General features: G+C 38.1%; 1 protein-coding gene across 3 annotated transcripts; it reads right to left on the reverse strand.

Annotated features, from left to right (window-relative positions):
* Nucleotides 1–1,521: 1,521 nt before the first annotated feature.
* zmynd11 (zinc finger, MYND-type containing 11) lies at nt 1,522–14,012 on the reverse strand. 3 transcript variants are annotated; one of them, XM_017462064.3, is made up of 16 exons: nt 13,850–14,009; nt 10,604–10,735; nt 10,337–10,496; nt 9,360–9,383; nt 7,745–7,906; nt 7,441–7,518; nt 7,190–7,282; nt 6,670–6,757; nt 6,533–6,588; nt 6,359–6,436; nt 6,129–6,247; nt 5,607–5,811; nt 5,055–5,123; nt 4,660–4,947; nt 3,891–4,076; nt 1,522–3,036 (listed from the first exon to the last, which is right to left on the reverse strand). In XM_017462064.3, the coding sequence occupies exons 2-16, from the start codon at nt 10,717–10,719 to the stop codon at nt 2,914–2,916; spliced, it is 1,845 nt and encodes a 614-aa protein (XP_017317553.1). In that variant the 5' UTR covers nt 10,720–10,735; nt 13,850–14,009; the 3' UTR covers nt 1,522–2,913. The 3 variants fall into 3 exon arrangements, with proteins under 3 accessions (XP_017317553.1, XP_053530741.1, XP_053530742.1); XM_053674766.1 differs by lacking the exon at nt 9,360–9,383; XM_053674767.1 differs by lacking the exon at nt 1,522–3,036 and having other exon boundaries at nt 3,891–4,102; nt 13,850–14,012.
* Nucleotides 14,013–14,092: the final 80 nt, after the last annotated feature.

A 14,092-nucleotide genomic window follows, 5' to 3' on the forward strand; every position in this document is an offset into this window, starting at 1 on the left:
CTTTGTAAATGTCCCACAGCTGGATGTGAAACAATCCGCTGAGTTTTCAGTCGTGTTTAATATAAGTGTAAAAAGCTCCAACAATAAGTCCGCTTTGTAATTATGTACAGAAAATAGTTCTTATTTATTTTGTTCTTTTTAGAAGTGTGAGAAGACATTTGAAAATGTTTTCCTCATTAAATAACATTGCTAATATAAAACAAAGCATTGTATAATCTTGAGTAACATCAAGAATATGTACAAATATAAATATACAAATATACAAATATATATATATATATATATATATATATATATATATATATATATATATATATATATATAAATAAATATAAAATATATATTAAAATACAATCTTGGGATCACCAATGAAACCTTTCTGATGCAGTACTTCCCATTTGCATGGTATCTGTTGTAGACAGAAGTTTGTTACACACACACACACACAAACACACACATGCAGGTTCAGCAAACACCGCTGCACAAACTCTTGTGTTCTGATTCAGTGTTTTAATGACTTGTTTGTGTTTACGTTGCCATTTTATCTTTAATTTCTGTAACTTCTTTTATTTATTTATTGACAGATTTGTACAGAAGTGTGCTTCAGTTTTGTGGCCGTTTCGAGATAATCAACACGTTCATCAGCAATTCGCATTAGCACACTAAACACACACACACACACACACACACACACACACACACACACACCAAAGCCTGAGGACTTTCTGGCTGCTCTGAATTATTTTTACACAATCCGAGCATGATGTCAGATTCATTAATCAACTCGGACGAGGAGTTGCAGCAAAGAGAAGAAGAATCATAATTAATAACTGAAACATGAGCAATGAACAGGAAAAGCAGAAAAATCTGCAATTTGAACCTAAACATCGTCGTTGGTGTTGAACTTTTAGAGCTTAAATGAGCAAAATGTCATTTCACATCAGCTGATAAAAACACATTCATATGTTTGCCTCTAATCAGCACATTATTGTTCCTTTATTATTTTTTTAATGAGCAAAATTAAAGTTTGTACTATGTGGGAAACAAGTTTACACTTCATCATTGAGTGACAATGGAATCTTTTTTTTTTCTTTTTTTTTTCTAGAGTGAAATCTTAAGGTTTGTACCTGAAAGCATTCATGTTATCAATCCCATAAAAATGGAAATTTCAGCAAGTGAAAATAGCAAATGTGCACATTAATGTTCAACCTGTGACATTAACTTCCCTCCTTTATTGAAATCTAGATCGATGTGAGCGAGTCTGCATGGTGTGTGTATATATCGTTGGTTACCAAAACAACAAAAAGACAAAAAAACATTTTTGTATGGTGCAGGTGTGTTTAAAATTGTTTTGTACACATAATTAAAAGTATTAAATGACACTTTTATAGACGCCTGCTTTGGCCGACCTTCACAAGATTATGGTGCAATAAAGTGCTTTAATTGGTACGAGTGTGTTTGTTCAGTTTGATCACAAAAATAAAAACACCCCTGCAGAAAGATTTCAAGTGCACAATTAAAGGTGTTTGATATGTTTATTGTTTATTATACAGAGTTACTGTTACAGAGTGTAATGCGAGGCGGGGCGTCTTTTACAGACACACCCAGGAAGGGGCAGGACTTTTACACCACATGACTCCAAACGCACATCTGAAAGGAAACACCAGGCTCGGACTCGGTCGCACTTTCAGTAGTCGTTACGTTGCCCACAATACAAAAGAATCTGTGATTACAAAATGAAGTCAAGTTTCCTTTAAAAAAACAAAAAAAAGAAAAAATGTTGAATTCACTGCAGAAATCCAGCAGCGAGGAGAGAAACGAGAAGCGGCGAGTAAACACAAACAATTTTTCATGCGCACTGGAATGAGATCTTTTCCCAGAATTACAAATAATTCTTTGTTTAGTTTTTGACAAAATCAAATACATTTAATGCATTCATGAAATGTACATAATGCTGCTGACGTGCAAATCTTAAAACAGTCACGTTTAGCGGCAGATGTTTATTTACACGTAGTGCAACAGTGACGAACAGAGAGGAAGAGCAGAAGATTCTCAAATGCATTAAACACGTGAGTAACAATTAAAGCTCACGAGTAACTGATGGTTTCCTTCATCATTCAGCTGATTCTACATCAGCCACAAACTCAGCATGTTTTCTTTTCTCTTTCCATATACGCGACAGAAAAGGAGTGCATGTTAACAGTTTTTGTTTCAATTCACTGTTAAGTGTAGAGTTTATGCTGATTTCTATACAGCTCACATCTCAATTCTGAACCTTTGCAAACGAAACTGATCTCCATCCGTAACACAGGTAGCATCAGGATGTGTTACACACAATAACATCTCGAAGTTTTGACTCAAAAACACTTTGACTATAGAGCCCAAAATTTGCACATAAATAATCTGGTCTCATTAAAAGGACATTTTCCATATTAAAATGTAACATAATGTGCATATTCATAAATGGAAGATTGTATTTTTTCCCCGACAGAAATGTCCTGCCATCTTCAACCCTGTTCCCAGAACATGATGCATCACAACCAACAAAATCTCCCACAACGAACTCAGTAAAACACCGACGTCCATCAACACAGGAGGCAAAACACCGTCCGCGAGTAGAAAAGTCAAATATCTACACAGCAAGTGATTCAGAATCACGTGTTTAAAAAGGTTATTACTTCACATTTCAGTTAGTTTGTAGGCAAGCAAGACTCTTTTTATTTTACCGCAAATAAAAGATTTACATAAAATATAATAAAATAAAATAAAAAGTAAAATCGGTTCCTCGCTACGTTATGCCTCAGGCTCACTGAGAAAATAGTCTGTGTTGAGGAAAGTGTTTAAAACTTGGGCTGACGGGAAATCATCCAACAGCGTGGCATGTAGATGGATGGCGCTGTGATTGGCTGCAGCTCATCTCTTCCTGCGACAGGTGCGTTTGTGATCGGCGTGCCAGTGTTCCTGCTGACACTTGATGGAGCAGTACGACGTGTTCCAGCAGCAGTGGTACATCGCCTCCTCCTCACAATTATAACACTGACACACACACACACATACAACAACAACATAATTACAGTGATGCTCACAAAACTCCATTAGAGGCAAATGAAAGTTATTTTGACTGAAAGTTATGAACAAACAGATCCATAAATATTTGGACACCAACACAGTTATAAGTTTATCTGTCTACCACAGTATAAAGGAGTTGAGATTAAATGATGAAGCTTTAATTTGAGGATATTTACATCCAAATCGGGTGAATGGTGTACCAATCCCCGCCATTTTAAGGGACCAAAAGTGATTGGAAAAACGAACAATCGTAAATTATATTGTCATTTTTAATACTTAGATGCAAATCCTTTGCAGTAAATGACTGCCTGAAGTCTGTAATCCATAGACATCACCAGATGCTGGGTTTCTTCCCTGCTAAAGCGCTTTCACTTCCTGCTTGTTCTTGTGGCATTTTTCCTTCAGTTTTTCTTCACGAGTGAAATGCAGGTCAGTTGGATTCAGGTCAGGCAATTGACTTGCCACTGCAGATCATTCCATTTCTTTGCCTTAAATAATGTCCATCTACACTGTGAAGTTCTATCCAATGAGTTTTGAAGCATTCGGTGGAATGTGAGCAGATAACACTTCACAATTCATCCTGCTGATTTTTTTAGCTGATTTTTTCATCATTAATAAACACGAGAGAACCAGTTGCACTGGCAGTGATGCCATTATTTCTAGACAAAAACTTACAAGATTTCACATTTACAAAATAGTGATGCTAATACACAGATCTTCTCAATGACTGCGTTTCACTCAGATTTAGGTAGATTTTTGAAGTGTAAAGTGATGAAGTATAAAATGATGTGTAAAGTGGTGAAGTTTGTTGTTTGACTAACCCACTGCTTCTTTTTGGTCTGAGAGATGAGCTGCTTGTGTTGGTTTACTATCTTCTTCATCTCCTCCATCAGCTCCTCTTTACACTTTTCCTTCACCTGCTTACATTTGCGCTCCATCTCCGCTTGTGTGTTCGCCACCGCTTTACTCACCGCCTGCCTCTTCTCCTCCTCCATCTCCACCCTCAGCTGCACAGACACAGAATCACTACAACCTGCAGAACCACCACCAGAACCCAGAACTGCATGACTCAGCTATGTTAATGTCCAGTGCACAGTGATGTCATCAGTAACACTGTCCTGTTCAGGCCTAATTCATTACACTCTCAGTCTAATGTGAATTACTGTATAAAACAAATCAAGTAAAAGATTTGCATCTGCAAAACATTTACAGTGGTGCTTTGTAAACCCTCTAGAATTTTTTATATTTCTGCATAAATACGACCTACAATATCCTCAGGGTTTCACATATGTAATGTTGGAACATTTATTAATTAATAAATAAATGACCAAGTATAATATTTTTGTCTCATTTGTTTAATTTTGTTCTCTTTATCTACTGTTAGGACTTATGTGAAAAACTGATAATGTTTTAGGTCATATTTATGCAGATATATACAAAATTCTTTCACAAACTTTCAAGCACCACTGTAGATATTTCCCCTAACAGCATTACAGCTTTTACATAGAACACTAACTCAATAAATAAAAATAATTCAGAATAATTCTGTGAATAATTTGGTGAATAAATCCCACCAGCGTTGAACTTCACCTTGTCCAGTGCCTCCTTCAGCACTCGCTCTGTCTCACGCTTGTTTTCAGCCTTCATCATCTCCTTGACATCGCTGAAGATTTTGGTGTACTTGTCATGGCACATGTTTTGACAGCTGCCCTCATTAAGGGTCTGTGTGGCGCGGTGCAGCATGCGGGGAGCGGGAGAGGATGAAGATGATGGAGACTTTTTGGTTTGTGTTGAGACGGACATGCGCTCAGGCTGGTGAGGAGCCGCGGTGGGAATCTCCTGACTCGAACTCACCGCTTCCACCTCAGGCTCAGGCTCCTGGTGAAACATAAGACCAGTGAGGGGGTTGGAGTTTTGTTCACATGTGCGCACACACACACACACACACACACACACACACACACACACACGGTATGGTAACGAACCTCTTCTTTGGGTTCTGGTGGTTGGGAACGGCGGCTCTTTTTAGCTTTTGGCTCCTGATTACTCTTCGTCTGATATACAACAGAGAAGAAAACATCAGTGACTGAGAGGAAAACACTGGACACTGTGCACGTGTGTGTGTGTGTGCGTTCACATTTCAACAAATGGAGAAACACACTTTGCGTTTAATCTGCTGCATTTAATCTGTTCATGCAGTTTCTCTTTCAACACTTCCACTAAGAATGAACACACACACGCACAAATCAGATCTGCATAAAGCTCCTGCTTCAGCAGTAACAAAAGAATTTAATATTTCAAAAAGTAAGTTGCTGTGTTCTCCATCGCAGCATCTCACACAGACTCATTAACATCCTGAGGGTGTTCCAGAGAGCAGACAGGCTCTTTACTCTTATTTTATTTAGAATTTTATTTTATATTAATGCAGTAGCACCACAAAAATTTCACACAGGTTTCTGCCAATGTCTGAGGGTGTGGAGTTACCTCCATCACTTTTTGTTCTTTAGTTGCAGCAGTGCTCTGTGTCCTGCACTCACCTGCTCATTGCTGGTGGAGGAGATGCTGGACTCTGCCTCGTCTTGCCGCTCGTCTGTGCGTCCCTTCCATGTACGTCCCTCACGGAGGAAGCGCTGGTGCAGCTCGAGTTCCTCACACGCCTTCTTCCAGCCACTACTGCGCTTCACCTGAAGCTGCTGCACGTTCACCGAAATATCCTGGATGTTGTCTGAAGGTATCCAGGCTCTGAGGAAACCCCCCCCCCCCCCCCCCCACACACACACACACACACAAAGATACCATCCCTCAGGCTCAAAACTGCTGTTAAATCATTAGACTTAATCAGAGTTTAATCTGAGTTCCAGTCTAATCAACCAATAATCCACTAACTGCACAATGTCTGTGTTTATCACATCACAGAAGTGAGGGTTTAAATCCCCTCTGCCCAGAGTCAGTGTCTTTCAAGAAATTTTACATCATGCTACAAAGCAGTTATTTGGTTAATCTGTTCTGCCATTTTCATTCTTCAGCTAAATTAAGTGCACGCAGTGTTTAACTCTCACCTCTGGTGCTGGTGACCAAAGAAGCGAACATCAACCTGGTTCCCTTCTCGCTGCATCACTTTGGCAGGCCAGTAACCAAAACCCTTCATTCTGGCCCACACCAGCTCATGACCAGGAACCTGAACACACACACACACACACACACACACACACACACACACACACACACACACACACACACGTCAGGACCATGTGACAAAGTATGAACGGTAACTCAGAGTAGTACTTACACAGGGATAACAGAACCAGTTATCAGGCCGAGCATTGGACAGATGGAAGCAGTTTCTGCACAACAACAGCTCATTCAACTGAAAAAAAATTACAGATATGAAGGTCAACTTTCCCACCCAAAAACCTTACTGTAACAGTAACATTAAATACTAGGAGTCAGTGTAAGCTCTCACCTCATGGCAGGTGTCGTTGTAGAGAAGTCTGGCGATTTCAGTCTGATCACTACGTGCTGAAGGGGAAAAATACTACAAGTCATAAATCAGCACATACATCATTACTTTAAGTCTTCCAGCCACTTCATCAGTCTGACCTCCGTGCAGAATCGCTGTATTGTGGACAATCAGCTGAGCATCTGCTTTAAACTCCTCAAAGTTCTTGTACTTGCCCTCAGAAATATTCTGCAGTTGAAAGGAGAAGGAGAACATAAGGAGCAGAAGCTCTGAATATCTTCTCAGATTTCTATTGTTTCAGGAGAGCTGTAATTATATTCTACACAGACAAGGCTAGATTAGGAAAAAAATATGAGTTCACAGCAGGATGACAATAGCTGCAGTCTTTGATTAATTATATTTATTACATTTTATATGTGCACTGCTCCAGGCCTACCAAAAAAAACAAAACCTACAGGATTTACAAATAACTTTAGGATAGAATATGATCAAAAGTGGACTACCAACTACCAAGTGAGTGGACTACCAACAATCCTGTATTCAATTTCAATACAATGTTCTGAGCCTTTTCCCCCTAATCATTATACCTTTTCAAAATCATTACACTTTTAATAACACCCATGAACAAAATCTAAATCTTAGCACTGCATCGTGACTCACCTCCTGAATGTTATCCACATCCAGTGCCGTGTGGATCAGCCTCCGGTACATAGCCTGCTTTGTCTCTTTGCCTCTCTTGTGTAGGTCGATGGCCTGAGCAAGAGAAATGCAGCAGTAAGTATGAGCTGCACACTGCAGTAATGTAAGCAAAACTAATTCATACATGAGAGAAAAGGAGGTGAAATTATTTTACAGATAAACATATATAAGCTATACAAATAAAACTGAATTGAACTGAATTATAAATATACCCTTTCTTTCATTCGTGCAAGAATAAACTTCAGATATGTGACCATTTCCTGTTTAGTAAGGGTTCTTCTTTTACTGCCCTGTGAGAAACATCAACACAAAAAACATTGCATCTTGTTAAGAGTTACTTCAGGATGCTCACAGATTGTGAAATCCTCTTCTGTGGATGCTTTCCGACTCTTTTACTTTGCTCTTTGTATGTATGTATGGGTGTATATATATATATATATATATATATATATATATATATATATATATATATATATATATATATATATATATGTGTGTGTGTGTGTGTGTGTGTACCCGGCAGACAGAGCACTGCCAGTGAGATGTGGTGTCTCTGGGCCGGAGCTCGTCAGTGAGACAGCGGAGGTGATAGACACGAAAGCAGCTGTCGCACTCCAGCACATCTCCGGGGAGGTGACACTCGAAACAGTACCAGTCGTGACTCTCTGCCTCCCAGTCCTGCAACACACACACAGACACACACACACAAACAAAGCATAGTGATGGGCGTGTACCCTCCGCCCTGGCCACACCCCCTTGGCCTCATGAACATGGCCTCTGACACGGTGCAGACTGGAGGCTGGAGTTGGGGAAGTTACAGCACACTGATCTGAGATCTGGAGGAAGTGGAGCTTCATCACGTTTCACCGAATTACATACACACTGAGCTGCCTGTTTATTAACCACAGCCCACCCACACCTACACACAAACACAAACACACCCACACACACTGTTCCCCTAACCTATTCAACTTTACAGTAAATTAACCTTGCAATCATTAATCATTTCAATGCAGCACATATCAAGCGTCAGGAGAATTCACATAACAGTGCTACTGAATGTGTGTGTACGTAATAAACTGGAAACTCAGCGCATACGCAATATTTACATTTCTTCACTAAAGATTTCATTTAAATGGCCATTAGTTTAAATTCAACACCTGCATGTGGGTTTGACTGGAGTTTAAAACAAAAAGTAACTGATTTACTGAGATCCCAAATAATGAGCCCTAAAAAGTGTGTTGCAGGACAGTTATAAAGAATACCAGCATGAATTATGTTTTTGTTGTTTTTGCTCATTTGAAACACAATGTAGACAGTTGGTTAGAAAATCAGCTTGTATAGTTTTATCACGTTTACATTTGATTTTACACACAAACCCTTTTGCAAGAGTTTTGTGGCGTGTATGACGTACTGCAAAAAAAAACCTCTAATAAATCCTGCATGTGTTCAGAAGAGTAACCGTTTAAAATAAATCCAATCCAGTGTACAACTCTATCTTCACCCCTAACACCCACACACACAAAGCTATCTGCTTCTTTTGTTAATGCACATTGTGTGCACTTTCAGATTGAAAGGAAATGTGGAAATGTGAAGCTGGAATCAGTTGCTGATCTTCCTGTCATCTGCAGGGAAAAACTATATATACATTTAACTGGATGTTTATGATGAAGAGAAATCCGGCAACAGGTGGCTGAACTCCAAACCTGCGTTAGTGCTCGAGGATTTGTTTGTTTATCTCAACACACTTCATCAAGTGGAGGGAGTGTGTGTTTTAAGAGACAGAAGAGTAGAGAGAGGACAAGTACTGAGCATTCACTGACAAACAAACTCACACTGATGACCGACTCGGGACAGCTTTCAAACTCAATAAAACTGTAAAATAATCAGATGGGATTTTATTTTCTTCTCAATTCCTCACTGACGCTGAATTCACCACTGCAGATCAGTTACTAAAATAATACAAATTTAAATATATTACTGTTTTTAATATTATCATTATTAATGTTGATTTGATTTAAACAACTATATTAAGGTGGAAGGCAGTCCCGTGGTCAGGCTACACAAACTACCAACTACAGGAAAGATAAAGTTAGTAAAGTAGAAATCACAGTAATTAATAACGGCCTACCTTATTGCCCTCAGACATCTGCTCCTGCGATTGCAAGTGATCCAGAAAACATTGTTTAAAATCCTAAATGACTGGATGACTGTAACTTCTGGGTCTCAAGTGTTAAAAGCACGCGCGCACACACACACACACACACGAACGAAAAGCCTGATGATGACTGAGGGAGTAAATTATACTGAACCCAAAGTAAAAGTATTAAAGATTGAATATAAATAGATGCCGTTGTTTTTAGATTAATATGATGCCGTTTTAAAATCTTGAGCTTTAGCAATCAGACTGAAGAAGAAACACAGACTGCTGTAAATTCTGTCTCTCACTCAGGAGTGGAATCTCACCCATTACTGACACTTTGAAATTTACTTTCTCTCAACACAGAGAGGCTGGAGATGAAGATAAAGTACAGCATGTAAATATAAAATGATCTAACACGTCTTCACATGACAGGAATATACAGAAAACACACACAAAAAAACTGTTGAACATCAGCTCTGTAAACACACAAACACCGACAAGTGATCATGTGCCTGAACTTGTGCTATAGTACTGTATAGATGTTCTATATTATAGTACTGTATAGATGTTCTATAGTACTGTATAGATGTTCTATAGTACTGTATAGATGTTCTATATTATAGTACTGTATAGATGTTCTATAGTACTGTATAGATATTCTATAGTACTGTATAGATGTTCTATATTATAGTACTGTATAGATGTTCTATAGTACTGTATAGATGTTCTATATTATAGTACTGTATAGATGTTCTATAGTACTGTATAGATGTTCTATATTATAGTACTGTATAGATGTTCTATAGTACTGTATAGATGTTCTATATTATAGTACTGTGTAGATGTTCTATAGTACAGTATAGATGTTCTATAATATAGTACTGTGTAGATGTTCTATAGTACTGTATAGATGTTCTACAGTATACAATACAGTATAATACTGGTGAGCTGTCAGTGTTTCTCACCATCTCGTCTCCTGGCAGCCAGTAGCCCTCCTGCTCCACTCCAGCTTTAGAGCCCTTACAGCCCACAGTGAGCGTCTCCACCACGAGGCCGTCCTTCACCGCTAACACCAGCTGCCTGGATGTCTCTTTGGGGTGCATCCCATACACACGGCTCAAATACCTGCATCACAACACACGTCATTTCCTCAGCCTTTATGTCCAACAGGCTTCCTTTTCTCCTGCAGTATGAGAAATACTAAACTGAGGTGAAGGAAGAAGAGGAATTACTTTGAGATTCGATCCATGTTAGCGATCTGTTTCTGGCTGCGGATCACTCTGATGGCTGACCACACATACTGCACCACTTTGGGGTCAGCCTGCCGCTTTTTCACCACCCGAGACATGGCTGCTCACCCGCACCTGCAACACACATGAATACAAGAGTCTTTTTTCTTGTAACTTGTTCCATAAAATAAAATGATTTCCATGTCACAGGAAGTGTGATAGCTTTATTATATATAAAAATAAAAACGCACACAAAACTAGTGAAGTGGTTTTTACTGTCGTTGTTTTGATCATATGATCCATATGAGCGCAGTCACATTATGTTTGTTCTCAATTAGTTTCTTGATATAACCAAAATTATATTTTACGCTTTATTCTTCTCATTTAATTTCTGAACTGGATGTTCATATGCCTACTTTTTGTATTAGTACATTGGCTAAAATATTAGTTAGTACAGAAAAGTGCATTCATTTATTTATACAGTCACGGCTACAGGACACTGTTTACTCTTCCTTGTGTTTTTCACACTTTTAAAAATTGTGTGTGTGTGTATGTATGTATTTATTTATTTTTTATTTGTACTGTGTTCTCCCTTTGCAGCTTTTCAACTGAACTACTGAGTCAAGTGAAAATAAAATGACTAATTACATTAATTAAACATTCATTAAAAAGACCAATAACAGGTTGTACGTGTTATCACTCATTTCTAACCAATTTTGAAGAATTGACTAACACAATCAATAATCAAAAGGTTTTAAAGAAATAAATTCTCAGTGCAAACCTCAGTCTTCACATCAAGTACATCCTTAACATCTTAAAAACCTTTTAACAAAAAGACAACCATTAATACAAAGGCTCATTAAACCATAATCAATATTTAATAAACAAAAGGAAAAGAAACAATGGGCATCATTTAGATATCTTTAGTAAAGTTGTGTGTAAATATTTGCCAAAATGAACTAAAAATTTCTGCTGGATTTACAAGTTTCAGAAATGCTGAATTTCTTTGTATTAACATGATGAATGTCAATCAGTAAATTACTGGGGGTGTGCACAACACTGCTGATTTGAATTTGGTGACACCCATAAAACTCCATAAAAGGGAAAACTCACAGAACTGAAATGACAAGCAACAGCAAAAACAGACTTTCTCAGAGGTAGATGTGAAAGTTATTTTAAGTCACGTCATACAGACAAACACCTTTGTTTAATAGTTGTTTTTTTTTTTATTTTATTTGAAGTTTTATTTTATTTATTTCGCTCACTTAGTATTCGCTTAGCACCGGTTCTAATAAAGTGTAACACACCGCCGTCACTGCACGTCCTCCTTTTATACAGCACCATTCTTAACTGCATGAATGGTCTTGTGTCTTAATGTATGGATTTATGTTTGCTTGCTTTCTTTATATTATTTCATATTTAATAGTTATTAAGTAAACACCTTTAATATGAAATATCTTGTATATAAAAGTGCAGTATCTCATCGCAATGTAAATGATTCGAAGCTGATCAGTTGAGGTGTATGTTGTTCTTCTTATGTGTAAATTTACACACACACACACACACATAGGAGCAATAGTAGTATACAAATGACTTTCCAAAATTATAGAATTTTCATGAATGTCTTATGTACCTTGCAGTACGAATGATTAAATTCAGTTGTATTATAGAGTGTGTCTAATAATGGATGCTGTCAGACAGCAGCTTTAAAGAAATATAGAGATTCCAGATATAAATTTTACATTTATAAATTTATCCCCCATGAGCAAGCCAGAGGCAATGGTGGAAAAGAAAGACTTCCCGAGACCAGACTCTAAAGGGAACCCATCCTCATCTGGATGACACTGCACACTGCGATTATAATTATTTTCCTTTCTATAACTGTATAAATATGTAGTCAAAAAGTGCTAATTGTGTAAACAGCAATTTGAGAATAAGCATCAGAGTCATTTCTGATTTCATTATAGTTAACTTCAGTTCAATACAAGAGACTTTATCAACTGTTCAATGATGGAGACTTGAGTGTAAACTGTTCTTAGCAACTGCCGTCCTAAGTCTATCCAAGGAAGAACATCTCCACAGCCATCTTCAGGGTTTCTAAGTGGTATCATCCTCAGTAATCTCATGCAGATCTTTAGACTGTGGGTGTGGGGGACATCCTCAGCAGTAGCCAGTGATTTTCAGGTGATGAGAACTCCTAAAAGAAGTAGAGCATCAGGATGGATCAGACTGGTCCGGAGAGCAGAAGGGGTCAGGATCGCTGGTAATGTACGAATAAATCCGTTCGGTATCCAGCTTGATATTTTCAGTAAAAAACAAAATCACAGTTTCTCAGTAAACTGCGATATCAATTCAGAAAACTGCAGCATGAATGAGAGAAAGATTCGTCTTTACTGAATCCCTTTCACTCCTAAGCACTTTATACGTTTTTTCCTAAACTTACATTTTCACCTGGTATTGAAGCAGATTTTTAATGTGTGTGGAAACAGACGGTTTGTGACGTCATCACCGATATCGGGACAGTGTTACGACTCCAGATTTCCGTATCGCGGTTACATCAACACACAGGTATACCGACACACCTGATCAAAAGGCTGCAGAATCTTTACAGAAATAACGGTGTGTGATTATATATATATATATATATATATATATATATATATATATATATATATATATATATATATATATACACACACACACACACACACACACACACACACACACACTGCTGTTATGTTTATAAACTAACCGAATACGTTTAGGACACACACATCTCCTGTTATGTGAAACCCAGTGTTGGAATGTAAAGATAAAGCGATTTGCGATGAGTGTCATAAAGAGATTTTGTAGTTTGTTTATCCGCAAATTAAAAGGACAAAAACACCAGAAAGAAAGAAAACCGAATGAAGCTGTTTTTTTCCTCTTTCTGAAACCTAATAACGACATCCAGCATAAACCATTAGTTCAAGGACAATTTTATAAATCCAACTGATATTTAATGTTATTTGATAAGTTAACTGTCACAAACACACATTAAGAGAGTTAGAGAAGGCGACATGGTGAGGAAACGCTGCAGAATAAAGCAGATTAAACGCGCTCCGTCCTCCGTGTTATTGCTAACAGGCTACACGGCGCCATGTTGCTGTTCTACCTCGCTTCAAGACAAAACCACACAGTCGGATTGGATTATTTCAGTCCCAAAGCAGAGAATTTCATCAAATCGACCGAGTTTTTGTTCCTACTCACCGCTGTCTGATAGCTAAAGTAGCGCAGAGCTTGATATTCGCCCTATGGAGGTTGTTAGCGCTTTTACATTTGTGTTTCCGGAGTTAAATGTCAGAATTAGCACAATTCAGATCGGCTAAACAAGGCAGGCGAAAAGCTGGGGCTGAATCCCAAACGGCCCCCAACTTCCTCCCTGATTACACTACTTAGGCTGTGACAAAATGCCTTCTACGGCCGACACAGTGCACTACTTGGTACACTACA

Source organism: Ictalurus punctatus, chromosome 23 (assembly GCF_001660625.3).
Source record: "Ictalurus punctatus breed USDA103 chromosome 23, Coco_2.0, whole genome shotgun sequence".
NCBI classification, from domain to species: Eukaryota; Metazoa; Chordata; class Actinopteri; order Siluriformes; family Ictaluridae; genus Ictalurus; species Ictalurus punctatus.